Source organism: Squalius cephalus (assembly GCF_949319135.1).
Source record: "Squalius cephalus genome assembly, chromosome: 7".
In the NCBI taxonomy this organism is placed as follows: Eukaryota; Metazoa; Chordata; class Actinopteri; order Cypriniformes; family Leuciscidae; genus Squalius; species Squalius cephalus.
The window spans coordinates 19930613-19949760 of NC_137128.1; the positions used below are offsets into that span (position 1 = coordinate 19930613).

The 19148-nt window shown below is 37.0% G+C and overlaps 1 protein-coding gene across 2 annotated transcripts in view; it reads left to right on the forward strand.

Annotated features, from left to right (window-relative positions):
- LOC307160859 (low-density lipoprotein receptor-related protein 8-like) overlaps nt 1–19148 on the forward strand; it is an 86713-nt gene that overhangs the window by 40005 nt on the left and 27560 nt on the right. For both annotated transcript variants that reach the window (XM_079875150.1, XM_079875151.1), the window contains exon 5: nt 18117–18509. In XM_079875150.1, coding sequence (XP_079731276.1) covers nt 18117–18509 — 393 coding nt within the window. The remainder of the gene's footprint in view (nt 1–18116; nt 18510–19148) is intronic.

Here is a 19148-nt window from a genome sequence, read left to right on the forward strand (position 1 = left end):
ATGAAACTGTTTGAGATCGAATTAATGCTAAGGTGAGGACTATTTCAAATTTTTCTCAGCTATTTTGCTTTATTTCCAGATTCAATCATAGACTCATTCTTACATAGTACATATTTCAAAAACGGTGCTTTAAATCTCTTGACAAACTAAAAGACGTAAATGACATTTGTGTGTATTATAAATCAAAGATACTGATTGTACTGAATGTCAGCTTGCTTATTTTGCTCAAGATAAGGATTTATTGTGTCCACATGTCATGCAAACATGAAACTGTGCTTCTAACCACAGGTCAAGAGCAGTCGTTTCAACCACACAACTTTGCGATGCTGTTTGTCAGTGTTCGTTAGAATGATGGTTTCAGGAAACACCGACTCGTTGAACTATGCTGATAACCACGGAACTTGTGACCATAGTTGGTTAATGATGCTTTTGGGAAGCGCACTCCTGATTGGTTACAAGGTAGTTTGTGATGTCAGAAAACCTCGTTTTTGAGTCTTTCTTTCACTGCAGTTTTAAGGAAAAAATGCTCAGCAATGTTGCTGACTTATGAATTTGCACATGGTTTGTCTTAAAGCGTATTAAAAACACCACATAGACATAAAACAACATTAAAAGCTGGATTTTCACCACAGGGGGAATTTAACCCTCTGGCTCTGGTCATTAAATTGTACATTTTGATTTTTTTTTTAACTTGGTGACTTGGTAACCTGGTGTGAACACACCATAGACAGTAAAAGAAATGGACACAGCGACCCCATTGGATTCAACGGAAAAAGAAAAGTCAATTAGAAGCACTCACTTCCTGATGGCTGAGCGTACTGCGCAGACTCAAGCTGAGCTTGACGACGTAGATGTGACGTGAGCAACCCGTCTGTCTTCTAGTAGCTGTGCCAAGAGAAATCTGAATCATTCCCTTCCGAAACTTGCAGAGACGGAGAGTGTGAGTAGGAGGTGTCCATGAGCTTGGAGCAGGAGAAACTTTTGCTAAGTATTCTGATTAATTATTTTGTCATTTTGCCTCCACGTCCCCCTGATTGCGCGCGAGCTTCTCCTCCCGTCCATATGGTAATCTCTCTACTGTGCGACGGAGAGTCGCGTGGTTATGACGCAATCGTTAGCCTATTTTTACAAAAACTGCTTCTACGGGGCCATAACGTAAGATACAAGGTAATGGAGCCTTTTATATATTTTCATGTTTCTTTAGAAATAAATAATGGACAAATGGAGTCTTTAAACGCCTCAGATGTAAAGTTATTCGCTGTCGCCAAAATGAATGGGAGTCAATGGATTGCTAACAGCAGGTGATGGTGTGCTAATCAATGGCGGCCCCCGGGGAAGCTTCAGTTTCCGGCTGATAGATTACCCCCCTGGAACACACACACACACACTTGTATATATGGTTTACGGGGACACTCTATAGGCGCAATGGTTTTTATACTGAGCTAATAAAATTTTCTAAAAATCACAGAAAACTTTTGGCCTTTTTGAACTCTGTTTAGTATGTTTTTTTAAGCCCTTTGGGGTCAGATTTACTAACAGCTTGCGCTAGCGCAAACCGTCTTTTGGTTTTGAAAACTACTGTCAGGATTCGCTAAAGAAAAATTAGCGCTGAAAAGGCATGGACAGGGTTATTTTTGCAACTGATCTTGTTGCATATGCATTTGTAAGAGTTTCCCCTTTCAGACGCAACATTTATGGGAGGAGAGTATTTAAATTAATCATGCAAGGTGATTTGATTTACTAAGGTTTGCGCTTGTCAATTTACTGGTGTTTGCGCCATTATTTACCGCCCAAAAAAAGCAGGTCTTAAACCAGACACTACCTGGTAGATTGTGTTGGTCGTTATGGAAATGACCCGGCTGCGCCTGTTCTTTAATTTGCACGTCATCAGTAGATCACACACAGAACTTTCCTCTCCCATCAGTGCTTTTTTGGAATTGCGCTCTCATGCTAATTTGCTAAACCAAGCAAAAACCAAAAACACAGTAGAAGTGTGACCCCCCCAATGAACAACACCAGTGTTAAACATCACTTGACTCAAGTTTTATAACTGAAGTGAAAAAAATCATCTGGAATTTGAGAGTATTTTGAATTTGCTAAATGTTGTCTGCATATACACCACAAGTAAGCGATGTGACAAAACTACAACTTTCTCATAAATCAAGGCACAGGCAGTGTTAATAAGAGTTAATTATGCAGTGTGGACAGCTTCATTTATTGTAGGAGTGTTTGTGAGGGTTCAGGCAGTGAACTCTCTCTGAACTGCGGAGCTCTAGCCGTCATGTGAAACTGTGTGAGCAGCTTCAGTAATTATCATGGGATGAGACCATTTTAATACTCCAGTGTTATGCATTCTGCATAATTTATTCAGCATTAACAGTTTTGCTTGTCAAGCTGCTAAAAGTGTTAATGTGAATCGTCTTGATTGAATGTTTAACTACATAAAAACAAAATATTTTTTGAATTATAAATTCTATTGATTTAAATAGGCTAGTATATCAATGGATACACTAACAATTGTGATTTTTGTCATAATCATGATGCCCTAGTTTTTTGTGTTGGTCAGACATCAATTGACTGTTTATCTTGTATTTATGTTTAAAATGAATGAAAGTCATTGCATTAAATAGCAGTATATCAAACCAAGTGACAATTATTTGAAAGAAAGCACACTTTTGGTTTTCAGGGTGCATTGTGGGGCTTTTTTTGTGAGCAAACGTTTCAGTGCATTGGTAGGATTTCGCGTTTGAGGCCCTTAAAATGGCCGACTAGTCACGATTAGGGAGCTGATTGAGACACACTCATAGATTACCATTTAAAATGAATGAGAAAACTCTGGTTAATGGATCATGTTAGTAAATGTGATGAACTACACCTGTGGTTTAGGTGTGAACATGAGGAGGCAATGGCTTCAAATGCAAAAAACGATTTAAAAAGTCAAGCTAGTTCTAAGAAATAATGTAATATTATTTGTTTGTAGATGCAATTTTATTTATCTAATGCATTTATTATTTAAGTGTGGCTTAAGTGTCCAGAAACTCTTTGGGACACTGTATAGCTTATACTAAGAATGAATGCAATAGGCTGTGGTGCCAAGTAAGTATTCTTAAGGAGAAGCAGATCCGGCACAAATATGTCCTTGACATCCTCGCCCAAGGTTTTCTTGATAAATTGTCTGGACTCTTGGGAATTGATGTTAGTGGAAGGGCTCATACTCATGTGCCATGCTCATTGAATGTTTCAACACTTTTGGAAGGAGGTGCTTGAGCTCTGCTTATTAAACATGGTTGTTTCACCTCAGCCAATCAGGTGTCTTCACAAACCCCCGCTGTGAATCTCACTGCCCTACTTTTGAGAAGCTGTGAAAATTGACTCTTTCTCTAGCTTCCCTTTCCTGCTCTTCGTAATAGTATTTCTCCACTCTCTGTCTCTCATTAATTCTCACACTCCCTCATTTTCCACAATCTCTCTTTCTCGTCTTCCAATTCTGCCTGTTATCTGTTAAAATAAAGGATAGTCTCGCAGGTGATAAAATGTATAATTTTATATTTTATAAACCACATATAAATCACATTATAAACGTATAATAATAATAATAATATACACTTAATACAATGACTAAGTAAAATTATATTAGGCTACTATACAAAATAGGTAACACTTTACAATAAGGTTCCATTTGTTCAAATTATGAAAAATACTCCTAAAGCATCTGTTAATCTTATTTAATTTCAACATTCACTAATCAAAAGTTGCATCTGTTAATATTATCAATGAACTATGAACAATGAACTGTTGTATTTTTATTAACTAACATTAACAAAGACGAATAAATTATGTAACAACTGTAACACTAAATGCATAATTACAAGCAACTAACCCTAAAACAAACACTAACCGTGACTATAGTATGTACATGTAGTAAATTAATATTACACAGTACTTATTTGTGTTAGTACAATGTAACCACATCACCTTAAAATAAAGTGTAACATTATATTATATTATATTATTATGAAAAATTGTATTAATTTTATTATATTATTATAGAAAAAATATGAAATTGTAGAAAGTCTGTCTGACTGTCTACATTAGTGATTGTGTCCCTGAGTTATTTAAATTATGATTACAGCCCAGCTATTATTTTATTTAAACATCCAGGGCGCATTTTCTGGGCTTATCTTTAGTTAACTTTACATAATTTATTATTTCTTATCTGTCTGTGTTTTGAATAATTTGTTGTCTAGCTCGTTTCTGGATTATGATCTGGTCCCTTTACTAGCCTACACCTGTTAATTGTAATTAACCTGCAGGTCATCTCTGTGGACACATTAGTGTGACAACATTTTTAACGCCATTGTAAAATCCTTTCCTGAAAGGCCATTTAAATAAAGGTTTGTTTTTTTAATTAAACACAAGACGTGCCTCGGATATAGTTTAAATAATATATAGAAAATTGAAAACCAACCTGCTTCTGATCCTCTTTTGTTGCAAATCAATTCCATCTGAAACATTAAAAACTCTTGCAATGTCACAAGATATAAATCAGAATGTTAATTGCCCTATTAAGAGCAAATGAAACAGCCTCCAACCATTTTTTCACGCTAGGGGGTGGGAGATGATAATTCATGTGTTAAAAGACCTGGCGAAACACAAAGGCTAATTAATCATTATGCATCTTCAATAACAGCCATAAAGACATTTTGGATGGATGGGCTAGTATGGTTGTATGTTTTCCAGATTATTTTTATCAATCAGTGTTTTATTCAGCCGTCCTCATCAGAGGCTCAAGTCTTGGCAGCACTGAGACATTCTTTCCTTCTGTAGAGGTAATCATGATTCTATTTTCATCAAGCTATAAACCGAGAGCCCAGGCATTCTCTCACCGCTCAGACTCCTGATCAGTTCATCCGTGCCAGTGTCAGAGTATCGAGCCAGGAGAACGGGAGCCCTGGCTCAAAATGATATTTCACCTGGGTCTGATGATAATTGATTTCCTGCCTTGCTTTGTGAGGTATGTGCAGTGTAATACACCTCTAATTATCCACCGTTGAAAGCCTCATAACTCAAATCTACTGCAGTGATGCTCAGACGGGATATGTCTCAATGCATTCACACAAAGTGCTCACTGAACGTGCTTGTTTCTCAGTATTGCATCATTTCTTTTCCTGTTGTTTTGACCTATAGTACCATAGGGTAAGGCTAAACATATCTGATATATAGGTTATTTTTATCTTTTTGTCTATGTTCGATATGAGCAATGGTTTGATTCACTTTGTTTAATCAGAATTAATGTTCATGGCAGGCGCTTTTCTCATAAAGAGGCTTTGTTCGTTTTTACATTTTGAGTTCATGCACTATGAAGGATGAGTGAGGGAGTGAGTGAGGGAGTGAGTGATATAAGTGAGTGAGAGAGAGTTTAGTGCGTGATATAAATGAGTGATTGATATAAGTGATTGAGTGACTGAGTGTGAGAGAGAGAGTTCAGTGAGTAATATAAGTGAGTGAGTGAGTGAGTGAGTGAGTGAGTGAGAGAGTTCAGTGAGTGAATGTGAGTTCAGTGAGTGAGTGAGTGAGTGAGTGAATGAGAGAGGGAGAGAGAGTTCAGTGAGTGAGTGAGTGAGTGAGTGAGTGAGTTGAGTTGAGTTGAGTGAGTGGTTGAGTTGAGTGAGTGAGTGAGTGAGTGAGTGAGTGAGTGAGTGAGTGAGTGAGTGAGTTGAGTTGAGTTGAGTTGAGTTGAGTGAGTGGTTGAGTTGAGTGAGTGATATAAGTGAGTGAGTGAGGTGAGTTGAGTTGAGTTGATTTGAGTGAGTGAGTGAGTGAGTGAGTGAGTGAGTGAGTGAGTGAGTGAGTTGAGTTGAGTTGAGTTGAGTTGAGTTGAGTGAGTGGTTGAGTTGAGTGAGTGATATAAGTGAGTGAGTGATATAAGTGAGTGAGTTGAGTTGAGTTGAGTTGAGTTGAGTGAGTGAGTGAGTGAGTGAGTGAGTGAGTGAGTGAGTGAGTGAGTGAGTGAGTGAGTGAGTGAGTGAGTGAGTGAGTGAGTGAGTGAGTGAGTGGTTGAGTTGAGTTGAGTTGAGTTGAGTTGAGTTGATTTGAGTGAGTGAGTGAGTGAGTGAGTGAGTGGTTGAGTTGAGTGAGTGACATAAGTGAGTGAGTGACATAAGTGAGTGAGTGAGTGAGTGAGTGAGGTGAGTTGAGTTGAGTTGAGTTAAGTTGAGCGAGTAAAATAAGTGAGTGTGTGAGTGAGTGAGTGAGTGAGTGAGTGAGTGAGTGGTGTTCCAGAAGAAGGCCAGATCTCAGGGACACAAACACCAGTTCACGTATAAAGAGCAGGTCCTGCAGCACAGCACTAGTTACAGTCATCTGGGCATCGACATCAGCGCTTCGGGACGCTTCGGTCTGGCTGTCAAACACTAAGCGAGAAGGCTCGGAGGGCTTTTTATGCTATAAAGTCACGATGCGGTCACTTAAAATTACCCATTAAAACATGGATAAAATTATATAATTCAATAATAAAACCAATTCTTTTATATGGATGTGAAATTTGGGCACCAGTACTAAATTAAAAAAATTGGGATAAAACTTAAAAATTGGGATAAAACTATAAAACAGAAAAATTGGGACAATTGGGAACATTTCAGGGGTTCACAGAAGCACGTCCAACGACAGTTGCAGGGCTGAATTAAGCTTGTACCCGCTGAACATTGAGATCCAGAAGAGATGTGTTCAGTTCTGGCATCACCTCCATCAGTCCGATCCAGATTCAGTCCAATATTAAGCCCTCCTCACCAATGAAACCTCAGCAGAATCTCATCCTCTAAACACACTCGCTCTTCAACTCGTCCATGAAGCTCAACTCCCCAGTGACTACAGCTACAACCCCAAAACTATTATTAAAGAAATCGACACAAATCTAAAAGACACTCATGATGAATCACTAAAAGCACGTTTTGACCTCCAAAATAAACTCCAATGTTACTCGACCCTAAATAGAACCACTAAATTGGCCAATTATCTATTAATTAAACTAATTACTAACACAATAGCATATCTAATATAAGATTAGAAAGGAACCTATGGTTTGAATGTTAATTGTCTTCTGGCTTTTCGGACTGCAAACTGAACAGCTCTGTGCGTTATGCTATGTTATGCGTCACACACACATTGTGTAGGAGGTGCTAAACTGCAGTTCTCTGACTTATTTCTGATCGTAACTCTTTTGTCATCATTTAGTATCCATCATATCCCTCACTGTACATAAATTAGATTTACATGCACTGTAACAGAAATACACTCCTTGCCAGTCATTTATCAAAAACACACTGCTGGTACCATGCTTCCCTTCCTCCTCAGATCCTTCCTTATCACCAGCGTTAGCAAGCAGTTGGTAACTTATTAAAGTCAATCTCTTTTTGGCGTTTGGTTAATTGAGTCTTTCATGTATTGAATAATGCATGATTCTCCTGAGCAGGTTTGATTATCAGCCCCTCTAGAAGCTCAAATTGCTCATCATGTAAAATCACATGCAACAACCCTCTCAGCATCAGATCTAGTCACAGGCGGTGTTTAATAAATTACTGTTTACTGACATTGTCACAGTTCAGCTCCTGTACCTGATCGATTAGCTGTATCTTAGGGTATATGTTCAGACTAATAGCATAATACTCACTGCATACTATGCAGTGTACACTGTTTATACACGATTGTTAAAAAGTTTGGGATAGGTAAGAGAAGTCTTTTATGCTCACTAAAGCTGCATTTATTTTATAAATACAAAATACAATAAAAGTGTAATAATTTTATTTTATTCCTGTTATGGTAAAGCTGAATTTTCAGCATCATTACTCCAGTCTTCAGTCACATGGTCCTTCAGAAATCATTCTGATATGATGATTTAAAGCATCCTTACTGAACCAAAGTCAGCAACTATTAATTATTAATGAATAGTAGCCTAATTAATTATTTATAGTATTTATAATGAATTACTAATAATTATTAAAATATTAACTTATTTTTTGGAAATATTACAGACCCCAAAATTTCAAATGGTAGTGTATTATTAAAAATAATATGCAACTATAAACATTTCTAACACTAATATGCTACATTATTGTCACATAACCGTATTACGTCTTACACAATACCTTTTTACATGCATGTTTAATTCTGTGAGTGGCATCCAGTTGTAGTTTAAAAAATATATATTTGCATTTCAAATCCAGTTTAGTATAAAAATGTCTTTAATTTTGACAGTCAAATCAAATGAGTTAGAAACAAGAAAAAAACAGGTGATGGTACTTTTTGTGGTTTATTCATCACACTGGAAATGGAAGGTCAAGTGCAATGCATTGTGGGGTACAGTATGTTGTTCGATATGCTTTGTTGTATACTGAACCTTTTGTTTAATTAAGTTATTAGTAGGGGTCTAACAATATATCGTGTCACAATATAATGCAAAACAAAAATGCAATAATATGTATTGTGGATAGTGACAATATATATTCTAGAGTTTTAGTGACATTAATTTACTATATATATTGTAGAACATAATGTAATGCAATAGTGGAATATTGCATCCTTAATCCTGATAATGCCAAATGTCTCATGTTACCAGTAAAAAGTGGCCTACATTATTTTCAATATATCTAGTCAGTGACAGTGCAAGCATATTCATCTAAAATAATTCTGTATTTTCAGCTTCAGAATCATGAATATTTATATTCTGGTGTCACCATTGTCCTGTGCATTGGGTTACCAGCACCAAGCCTATTCATTTACATCCCCAATGTGATACCAAATTTAGCATTTTAATCAACAGTTCATTTTTTGTTAACCTTTTATCATATGTCTTGGAGTATCGCGATAATATTGTATTGTGATATGTATCGAATCATGACATGAGGGTATCGTTACACCCATAGTTATTAGTATTATAGAATTCCATGCAAGGTTTCATTGCACACAGTATGCATACTATATAAGTACAGTAGTATGCTAGCATGCTATTCCAAAACATATATATGGAGAAAATACAAGTCAAGATATTGACAGCGTAAAGTATGTGACATGCTAGAGCTTGTACTGTATATAGTATAAACTTGAATATTCCTTCAGTGTTTTATATGAAACCTGAAAATGAATGATTTTTAGTTTGTTGTTGCATTATTTTATGTATATTTGTATTAGTTTTATATAGATAGATAGATTGATAGATTTTTCCACTGGCAATAATCTGCACTACCTTCTTAAAATGTTCTGTCTTGTTGAAGACTAAAGGATTTTGTGTCTGACAGTTGCATGGAATTATTGAAATATTTTTGGCCCCACTTTTGAGTACACTTGTGCCCAAGAGCATAAATGTTTGTCCATCTTCTGATCTAAATATGTTGTATAAATATATATATATAAACCCACAAAAAAGATTCACTGTGGTGAATTCTGTGTTCTTTCAGTGGGCACTATTAGACACTAATGTGGGTGGATTGGTCCACCATACCTCTCTCTCCCCTCAGGCTGGATACGGCCCACAGCTTCACCTCCACTAATCAGAACCCCTCATCATCACGGGCACGGCAGTGTAGTTTCCAGGGAACTGGGTCAAACTGGCTCCGCTCCAACATTCACCACTCCCGGGTCTCCTTAGAGGCACTGCTGACTGGGTTCAAGCTCAAAGCTATAGAAAAATCAATGCAGACCGATCATTTACTCAGATTCCAAAACCCTGCCAAGCATATTCATCATTTTTCCTTGCCTTTTTACCCTAAATAGTATACGAAGAATTTTTTTGGTCAATTTGTCATCAAAATCTGACTCTATTATTCCTGGTCGTATTGTTCAAAATTCATTGGCGCTTGTCATTCAAAAGAAAAATTAATAATTTGGTTCAGTTCTGGAATAACTTCCCTTCCTGAGGTCACTTTTCGTTTGGTATCCAAAAAATGTGCTTCATTTTTTTAATAGATTTTTTTTTCTCTTCTTATTTTATTTTAATATTATTGTTACTCCAATGGTTACTCCAATTAAAGTAATTTTTATGTCATGGGTCAGATAGAACATTTCCTTAAAAATAGCTCCTTAAAATTTCTTGTGTATTAGTCATAATTATAATTAATTCTAATATAATAAAATATAATAAAAGAAAACCTTTTTTATAACCTTATACGTTAATAATATATATATATATATATATATATATATATATATATATATATATATATATATATATTAATTTTATTCAGTAAAGATACATTAAATTGAACTTTCTATTGATCAAAGAATCCTTTGATTTCCTTCCATTTCTTCTTATTATCAACAATATTGATGATCATAATAAGAAATGTTTCATATTAGAATGATTTCTGAAGGATCATGTGACACTGAAGACTGGAGAAATTATGCTGAAAATTCAGCTTTGCATCACAGGAATAAGTTACATTATATACAGTACACTATTTTGAAAAGCATTTTAAAATACAAAGAAAACTTATTTTAAATTGTAATAATATTTTATAATATCACCGTTTTTTTTTTTTTTAAATAAAATAAATGCAGCCTTGGTGAGCATAAGCACTATGTACACCTGTCTTTTTGTGTAGGCTGTCCCCCACGATAGAATCCGGCGTTCTGTATAAAAATTTTCCGGCGTTGTTTCAGGAGGGCAGTAATCCTCCACAGTTCATTGCATAATTGCATTTAGATCTGATGTCATTCTGGAATGGATCGCTCCCTGTAGTGTTCATCAGTTGGTTTCGATCCTGGTCTCGAGAACCACCGCTCCGCACTTTTTGTATGTCTCTCTTTTCTGACACACTCAGTTCAGTTCACGAAGCTCTCTTCTAAGGTGTGTTCCAATTGACAGCAACCCTACGCAGTGTTCACTGCTCCCTACTCTGTTGATGTGGAATTCGCTGACAATAATCGCTCATTTGGAACTCCATACACCGTTATCAAAGAAAGGCAACGACGGGGTCACGCAGATTATGATATAACATAAATATTGTAATTTGCTTTACTTTAAAATGTATCATATCCAGAATACCCTGTGAAGTTCACTTCGCAGTCCACTTATGGTCGACTGGAACGCACCTCAAATGAGCTGATGATCTAAATCAGGTTTGTTAAAGGGGGGGTGAAATGCTCATTTTCACTCAATCTCCTGTTAATCTTGAGTACCTATAGAGTAGTATTGCATCCTTCATATCTCCAAAAAGTCTTTAGTTTTATTATATTTATAAAAGAAAGATAAGCTGTACCGAGTCTTTCCGGAAAAAACCGAGCGTCTGGAGGCGGGCCGTGTGGGCGAAGCCAGAGCCATAGAGAGAATCCGTCGATCTGGGCTTTGTTTATAAAACATTCATCGTTGCATCCACTGTTCCTAACGCTAGGTTCTTTGGGAAGCTGAACATGGTAAGCTTTCCCTCACATCCAAAAACACACTTTGGAGACACTATGCAGCGCTGCCGATGATTTCCTGTTTAAGCGCGTTGATGTGCGCGGTCTTGCTCTCCTCTGGTCGACGTGTGCGCGGGCGAGCTTTTCCGGGAGAAATGCTCATATAAGGAGTTCCACACTGGTCTACGTCATTAGATCCACGGTCGAAAAAAAAACCAGCCGAAACTTGTACCAACCCGGAAGTAAGATTTTCGGCACAGAAATTCTCCGTTATTCGTCCAAAATATTTTTTAAAAACTTTGGCCATGTTAAGCATGAGAATCCATCTCTTTAACACTGTAAACAACTCTGAATACATGAAACACCATTGTACCCCCCCTTTAAGAGGGAAACACAAAATGTGCCGGACCAGGATTGAAATCCCCTTGTGTACATCAACCAATCAATTTTCAATGGAATTAAGTCTTGGCCTGTGTTTCACTCTGAAATGCTTTACATAATATTAGTAAAATGGGATTTGCATTGTTTTACTTTGACGTTAATGGGTGACTGCAAATTAAATTTGAAGTCTGTAAGAGGTTCAACCAGGTGCTCAGGTAAAGTTAAAAGGTCCGTGATAGGTGCTCTTGGGGTTGGGAAAAAAATCCAAAGAAACAAAAAATAGGTCCCAGGCACTCAGTCAAACTTTAAATAAGGAGAAGGATAGAATTAAAAAGCCTTTATTTTGATATGGCTTAAGTCATTAAAAAAACAGTACACGAGCCAACATGTTTCGACCAACAAGTGGTCTTCTTCAGGGCAAGGTAACACAGAGAATGAGAATGACAACAAATTATAAGTTAAGTCCCACCCATACTCAAAGAGAATTCAGTTAACCTAATGAGGCCTAATACAATCAATTAACCCAATAAGGCAATCAGGTCTACAGGATTGGGGAACCCAACGTAATGAGCAACAAAGCAAGTGAAAATAACAAAAAACCAATAAAGACAAATATCTCCAAAGAAATCTCGACATCATAGGCTATCTGGAGAGAAAAAATAAGAGAACAATAAGACAAGTATCATGTATTAAACATAAACAAGGAAATAAGTACAAAACAAAATAAGGACATGGAAAACATATCATAAAAAACACTTAAACTCTATGTCCTCGTTCAGACCTGGATAACGAAGCGTATCCAGCTGATGGATCCAAAATGACTCGCGCTGGTTTAGTTTACGGATCCTATCACCACCTCTATCCAAAGGTCTCACATGCTCCAAGACCTCTATTTTTAGTAGGGAATCATTCTTATTGTGCATATGTAAAAAGTGTTGGGCCATCTGATAGTCGGGGCTACCGATACGAATAGCATACTTATGCTCCGCCAAACGATCACGCCTTTTAGTGCGACCTACATAAAACACATTCTTACATGGGCAAGATAATCGTAAATAATAAATGTAGTGTTACAGTTTATAAAGTCTTTTGTCTTGAATGTTCTATTAGATTTAAAATCCACAAAAGTTTTCGAAGGAATGACATTACTACAATGGGGGCAATTCATGCAACGGTATAACCCAATAGGTCTCTTAAGCCAACTTTCCTTCTTCTCAGGGGGAAGATGACTATGTACCAACTTATCTCGAAGAGTCGGAGCCCTTCTGTAAGAAAACAAAGGCGGTTGAGGAAAGACCTGTTGGAGGACAGGGTCAGAATTGATAATGGCCCAGTTATCCTGAATTATCCGTTTTATCTGTCTAGCCTCCCTACTATATTGTGTGACAGAAAAGGGGCGGGATTGAGTATCTGGTTTGTAGGCTCTTTTAATAAAACGTTCTGACATAATATCTGCCTGTTTTTCAAAATCGACATTATCGTCACATAAATTATAACTATCATGATACGTCACATGATACTTGTCTTATTGTTCTCTTATTTTTTCTCTCCAGATAGCCTATGATGTCGAGATTTCTTTGGAGATATTTGTCTTTATTGGTTTTTTGTTATTTTCACTTGCTTTGTTGCTCATTACGTTGGGTTCCCCAATCCTGTAGACCTGATTGCCTTATTGGGTTAATTGATTGTATTAGGCCTCATTAGGTTAATTGAATTCTCTTTGAGTATGGGTGGGACTTAACTTATAATTTGTTGTCATTCTCATTCTCTGTGTTACCTTGCCCTGAAGAAGACCACTTGTTGGTCGAAACATGTTGGCTTGTGTACTGTTTTTTTAATGACTTAAGCCATATCAAAATAAAGGCTTTTTAATTCTATCCTTCTCCTTATTTAAAGTTTGACTGAGTGCCTGGGACCTATTTTTTGTTTCTTTAAATCTGAAGTCTGTTTAGAAATAAGCAGGTTAAATTTGGACTGTTCTGGCCAAGAAAAATAAGGCAAATTCTAATCTGAAACAGGGTCAGACCATGAGGAGTATATATCACTGTTTGTTATACTATATGTCCAAGAGCTGTAGGGATTTGCTTCTTGACTGGAATAAATGAATCATCTAAATGGAGGGAGTTTTTGGCACAGTGATGATAATTGCCTGTTCCCACACATTAATCTGCACTTAATCTAGGCTAATCTCAAGCCAGAGGCCTTTATACTGGAGCTGCTCACATGATTCACAAATCTCTTGTACATACATTAAATAAAGGACTGGGAGATAGAATACATCCAGTTGGAGTCTATAGAAAAATTATTAGTTGGATTGCATAGACAAATAATAGAGATTTGTTTAAATCTGTAAACCTGTATAAATATGAGCTATAGTAGTTGATGCTTACCTATTATAAAACAATCTGTCAATTAAACTGATATTTGTTAAAATGGATTTTCCTTTTTGGTGAATATGACCACACTAACTACAAGCAAAATGCCTGCAACCGTTCGGTAACCGTTGTTCCTTGTCTTTCCTAATTTTATGTCTCCCTCCCTATTATGCTCCCTATGTGTTCCACTTATCGCTATATACCATCAAACCGGTTTCTCAGAGATCCCATTAAAATCTTGCCTTTGATCTGCAGGTCCTTCACTCTGTCTTTATGTGATCTCTTAAGACCCCTTTATTAAAAAAACCCCATCTCTACTGATCTCCATTTGAATTCTTTTAATTTGAATTTAAATGGATAGTTCACCCCAAAATGTAAATTTGTAAAAGTCATCATTTACTCACCCTCGTGTTGATCCAAACCTGTTTGACTTGCTTTCTTCTGTGGAACACAAAATAAAATTATTTGAAAAGTATCTCAGTGTTTTTTTCATCCCGTACAATAAAAGTGAATGGGGCCCTATGTTGTTTTGGCAAAAAAAAACTGACATGAGAGTGAGTAAATGATGAAAGAACTTTAATTTTGGGGGTGAAATATCCATTTAAAGATGCCACATTATGCCCTTTTACAAAGTCTTGATTTTGTCATTGCGTCTACTATATATCTATATCATGACTATATATATCATGTTTGAATGTTCAACAACATGACATTGTTGCAGCTCCTCTCTTCCCAGTCTGTCAGTAACACTCTGTTTAGTTCCTGTCTCTATGAAGCCCCTCCTTCCAGAAAGCACAATGTGCTCTGATTGGTCGGCTGGGCCAGTGTGTAGTTTCGGAAATGTCACGCCCCTTACCATAACCGTGTCTACAATGGAGGCGTTTCAGGGAGTTCAGAAACAGTTGCTGATATACAGAATAACTCCCTTTGGAGTGACTTTGAGCTTTGTAACTTTGCAGACTATTTTCATCTTTTAAAAAAACAGCAACATTACACACTAAAGTAAGTTGAAAATGTCAAAAAGCATATAGGCCCTCTTTAAATTTAACAGGCACAATATGTGAGTCCACTATGTAGCAAATTAGCTATATAAAATATTAATAATCAATAATAACTGGTTATAATTGATTATGAATATTTAAATCAGTTAATATAATTATTAGTTGTCGTAAATTAATATTACAATCAATTAGCCTGTTTGTCCCTTGAACACTCAGGATTAATTGTTTATTAACTCTAAGAAATGTACATTTCCGGGGCATGGGAAATGTCTTTCTTAATTTACAGTACTACTAAGAGCAGTAGCAAAAATCTTAAATGATTAGTGACTCCAGTTATGAGCTTGAGACACGGACAACTTTACGTGTGACATGAACAAGATTTTATTAACTAGTCTAAACACTTAAACTCCTCTAACATACACACACATACATGCATACAGTTTACCAAGGGAAAGAGATCTGAAGCAGAATACAGGAAAGCAAGAAGTTATAGCATTGATTTAAATTCAGCAGATCAACAGCCTTGAGCAAACCATCAGTTTAGTTCTAACACGCCCTTCTTTAAAAGGGGTCCTTAATGTATCAAATAATGAGACTAAGTTTGATACTTGCATGTCTCGCCCATTTGAATTAAACTGTCCTGATGCAATTTGTTGAGACTCCAGTTGATCTTTGCTGATGTGGTCTTGATGAGAGAGAGCCAGTGGTAGTCAGAGTATCTTTGGTGAATGGAAAGACAAGGCCGCAGCCTGGCACAAGCTTGGTGGGTCCTTAGAAACTTCTAGTTCACCATCTTCTTCACGTCAGCATCTCATAAAGGGACTAAGAGGGCTAAGAGAGAGCTGATCTTGTGATCAGTGACTTTAAAGTGTGAAGATGTCACACCCTCTGGAGGTGTAAGAGCCAATGAGAAGATTTCCCTTTGGAAGAAAATTTTACTTTACGACCCATTGTTCAAGCAGGCCTTTGAACATGTAATTTGATTGGATGTTTAACACAAGAATCTTTAAGATGCTTATAAAACTAATGCGTATAATACTAACAAAGTTAGCCAAATGTAATGTAAATGAACAAATCGGGGAGGAAGATTGGAGTTTATAGAGACCAAACATGTCACACATATTTTAGTTGACCATAGTATGCAAAGTCTGAAATATTAACCCAATAGAGTTTACAAGAATACAAAAACCAACCACATAAAAGGAAAATCATGAGATGGGAAAATTAGATACATGTTTACACATTTCTCAAGTGGTTATATATAGAATATATAGGATTAAACAGGGTTTATTTCTCTTCCTCTGCAAGAATTAAGTGAGAGTCACAGCTTTCTGGACATTCCTTTGGGTCGTAAAACTTATCAATCTCAACGTGTCCTGTAACAAGACACCACGTCCTGCCAGTGTGTTAGCTTCATTTGGGATGCTAGTTTTTGGGGAAGTTTCATAAACCTTTGTTGGGAGAGTGAGTTTGCTGGATTATTCATTAAATAAATGAATAATTTGTGTGTGTCTGATTGGTCCAGACGCTACAACTATATAATGAACAAATCTGTAAATGAATTGTGACTCTGTTTGCTTTGAGTTTGAACATTGCCAGATCCTGGCAAATATTGAGATGCGCCCCCTGCTTCTGCAGATATCTGACGTGCGCTCAGTATTCACGGGGTCGCTCTCCGTTTCCCTTGCCCCTCTCATTCCTAGCGGGCAACTTTCTGTGAGCCCCCTGCGCTTTACTTCCCCGCCTCCTCTCACTTCAGCTGCTATCTGTCTGCTCCACAGACACAGGATAAATGTGTGCCGTTGAAAAGTCTCTAAACCTGTTAGAAGCAAAAAATGTGGGTGGGATGATAATAACATCTTACAGTACAAGTGAAGTTAATTTAATTCAAAAAATAAAATATAAAATATACTTTCTTCTAACACAGTTACTGCTATATTTTCATCCAGTGTTACTGTTCACCCTGTTTGTCTTTTGTATTTGTAGTTTTGAATTTATTATATGGGCTAGTATTGATTTTTTTAAAATGTTATTTTACTTTCTAGCGAGGTCCTGTCAAAGTACGTTTAGAATAACTCAAGAATAACAGTTAACTCAAACTAACTCTAAATTAACTAAATTAAATCTAAAGTTTGGGGTCGGTTAAAATTAAAATTAAAAATCATTTAAAGATTTTTTAAATGTTTTTGAAAGAAGTCTCTTATGCTGAAGGGTGCATAAAAAAAATCTGTAAAAACTGTAATTTTGTGAAATGTTTTTACAATTTGAATATATTTTAATATCTTTTTTAAATTAATTTATTTTTTAAATGTATTTCTGTAATGCAAAGCTGAATTTTCAGCATCATTACTCCAGTCTTCAGTGTCACATGATCCTTCAGAAATCACTCTAATATGATGATTCGCTTCTCAAGAAACATTTCTTATTATAATCAATGTTGAAAACAGTTGTGCTGCTTAATATTTCTGTGGAAACCGTGATACATTTTTCAGGATTGTTGGATGAATAGGAAGTTCAAAAGAACAATATTTATTTGAAATAGAAATCTTTTGTAACATTATAAATATATTTACTGTCACTTTTGATCAATTTAATGCATCCTTGCTGAATAAAAGTATTGATTTATTTAAAATATAAAAATCTCACGACCCCAAACTTTGCCTTTGTCTCACACGGGACGAAGAGGATTTTGAATAGTAAATTCTTATAGTACCATTAATAACTCAGTTTCAGTGTGTTTTGTAATAACACTTAAAATGTTACAAGTTGGATGGTGAGTGTAAAAATGTCCTCTGTGCTTTCATCTGAATAAAATACAGTTTTTTGCACACTTTGAATGAGCTACCACTAAGCAGGACATGTAGTTAATGATGCATGTCAGTCAGACGGTCTTTTCCTTTATATTTCTTGATCTATATTCTTCATCTTCATTGATATATCTTCTTCATTTCTGTTTTCCTGTCCCCAGACGCCCGGTCCTGCTCAGCGGGGGAGTTCCAGTGTCGTAACCGTAAATGTTTAGCACCGGTCTATGTGTGTGACGGCGACGACGACTGTGGAGACGGCAGCGATGAGGAGAAGTGCTCTCCACCCACCTGTGGGCCGCACGAGTTTCGCTGCAACAGCTCCGAGTGTGTGCCTCAGCCTTGGACCTGCGACGGAGACCCCGACTGCTCTGACGGTTCTGATGAGTGGGCGGTGCGATGCGGGGGCGGGTCCGGTCGACCGCCTCCTCCACCCGCCCGGAGACTGCAATGCAGTGCTGGAGAATTTCGTTGCGGCAGTGGGGAGTGCGTGAGACTGACCTGGAGGTGCGACAGGGACCCAGACTGCAAGGACAAGTCGGATGAGGTGGACTGCCGTGAGTGTGCACCATCACTTCTTCCTGTAGGATCTCACTGTACAACTTAGTGGCTCCCTTAATTTGACTATCATGTTTTTTTTATGTCAGCTTGTGTTTTAGTTGGGATTCATTTCAGCAAATTGATTGGTTCAGACAGTTTACTTTAGGGAATTGGTTCATTCAACCATTCATTCTAACCCTTTTTGATGTAGGTGTGCATCTTTCCCTCAGACTCAAACTTGTTGGATGCTGCATTGATATACAAAAAACAAACACTCCCAGTGTGCATAAAGGTGCTCGGGCATCACCACCACATTTATGGAAGAATCCACGCGAGTCACACGACCCCAACAATGTTTCTGAAGGGCACGTCGCACTGACATGCTCCGATGGGAATTAAATTCCCTCAGATAGTGTGAGGTTTCGTCAAAGATGGAAAGCGAAAGTTCACAGTAGATAATTTTTTCTGACTGCCTGCCATTTATTAGCAATTCCACCCACACAATGACAATTCTTATTGTGGAAGCCATTATTGCCACGTGAGTCAAAGCATTTGGTGGGGAGACAGGCAGCACACACATTTTCAAGCACATTTGCAGTATATTAGCCAAGCCTTTGTGCATTACGGTATGTTTCTGATGTTACAGTGCACTTAAC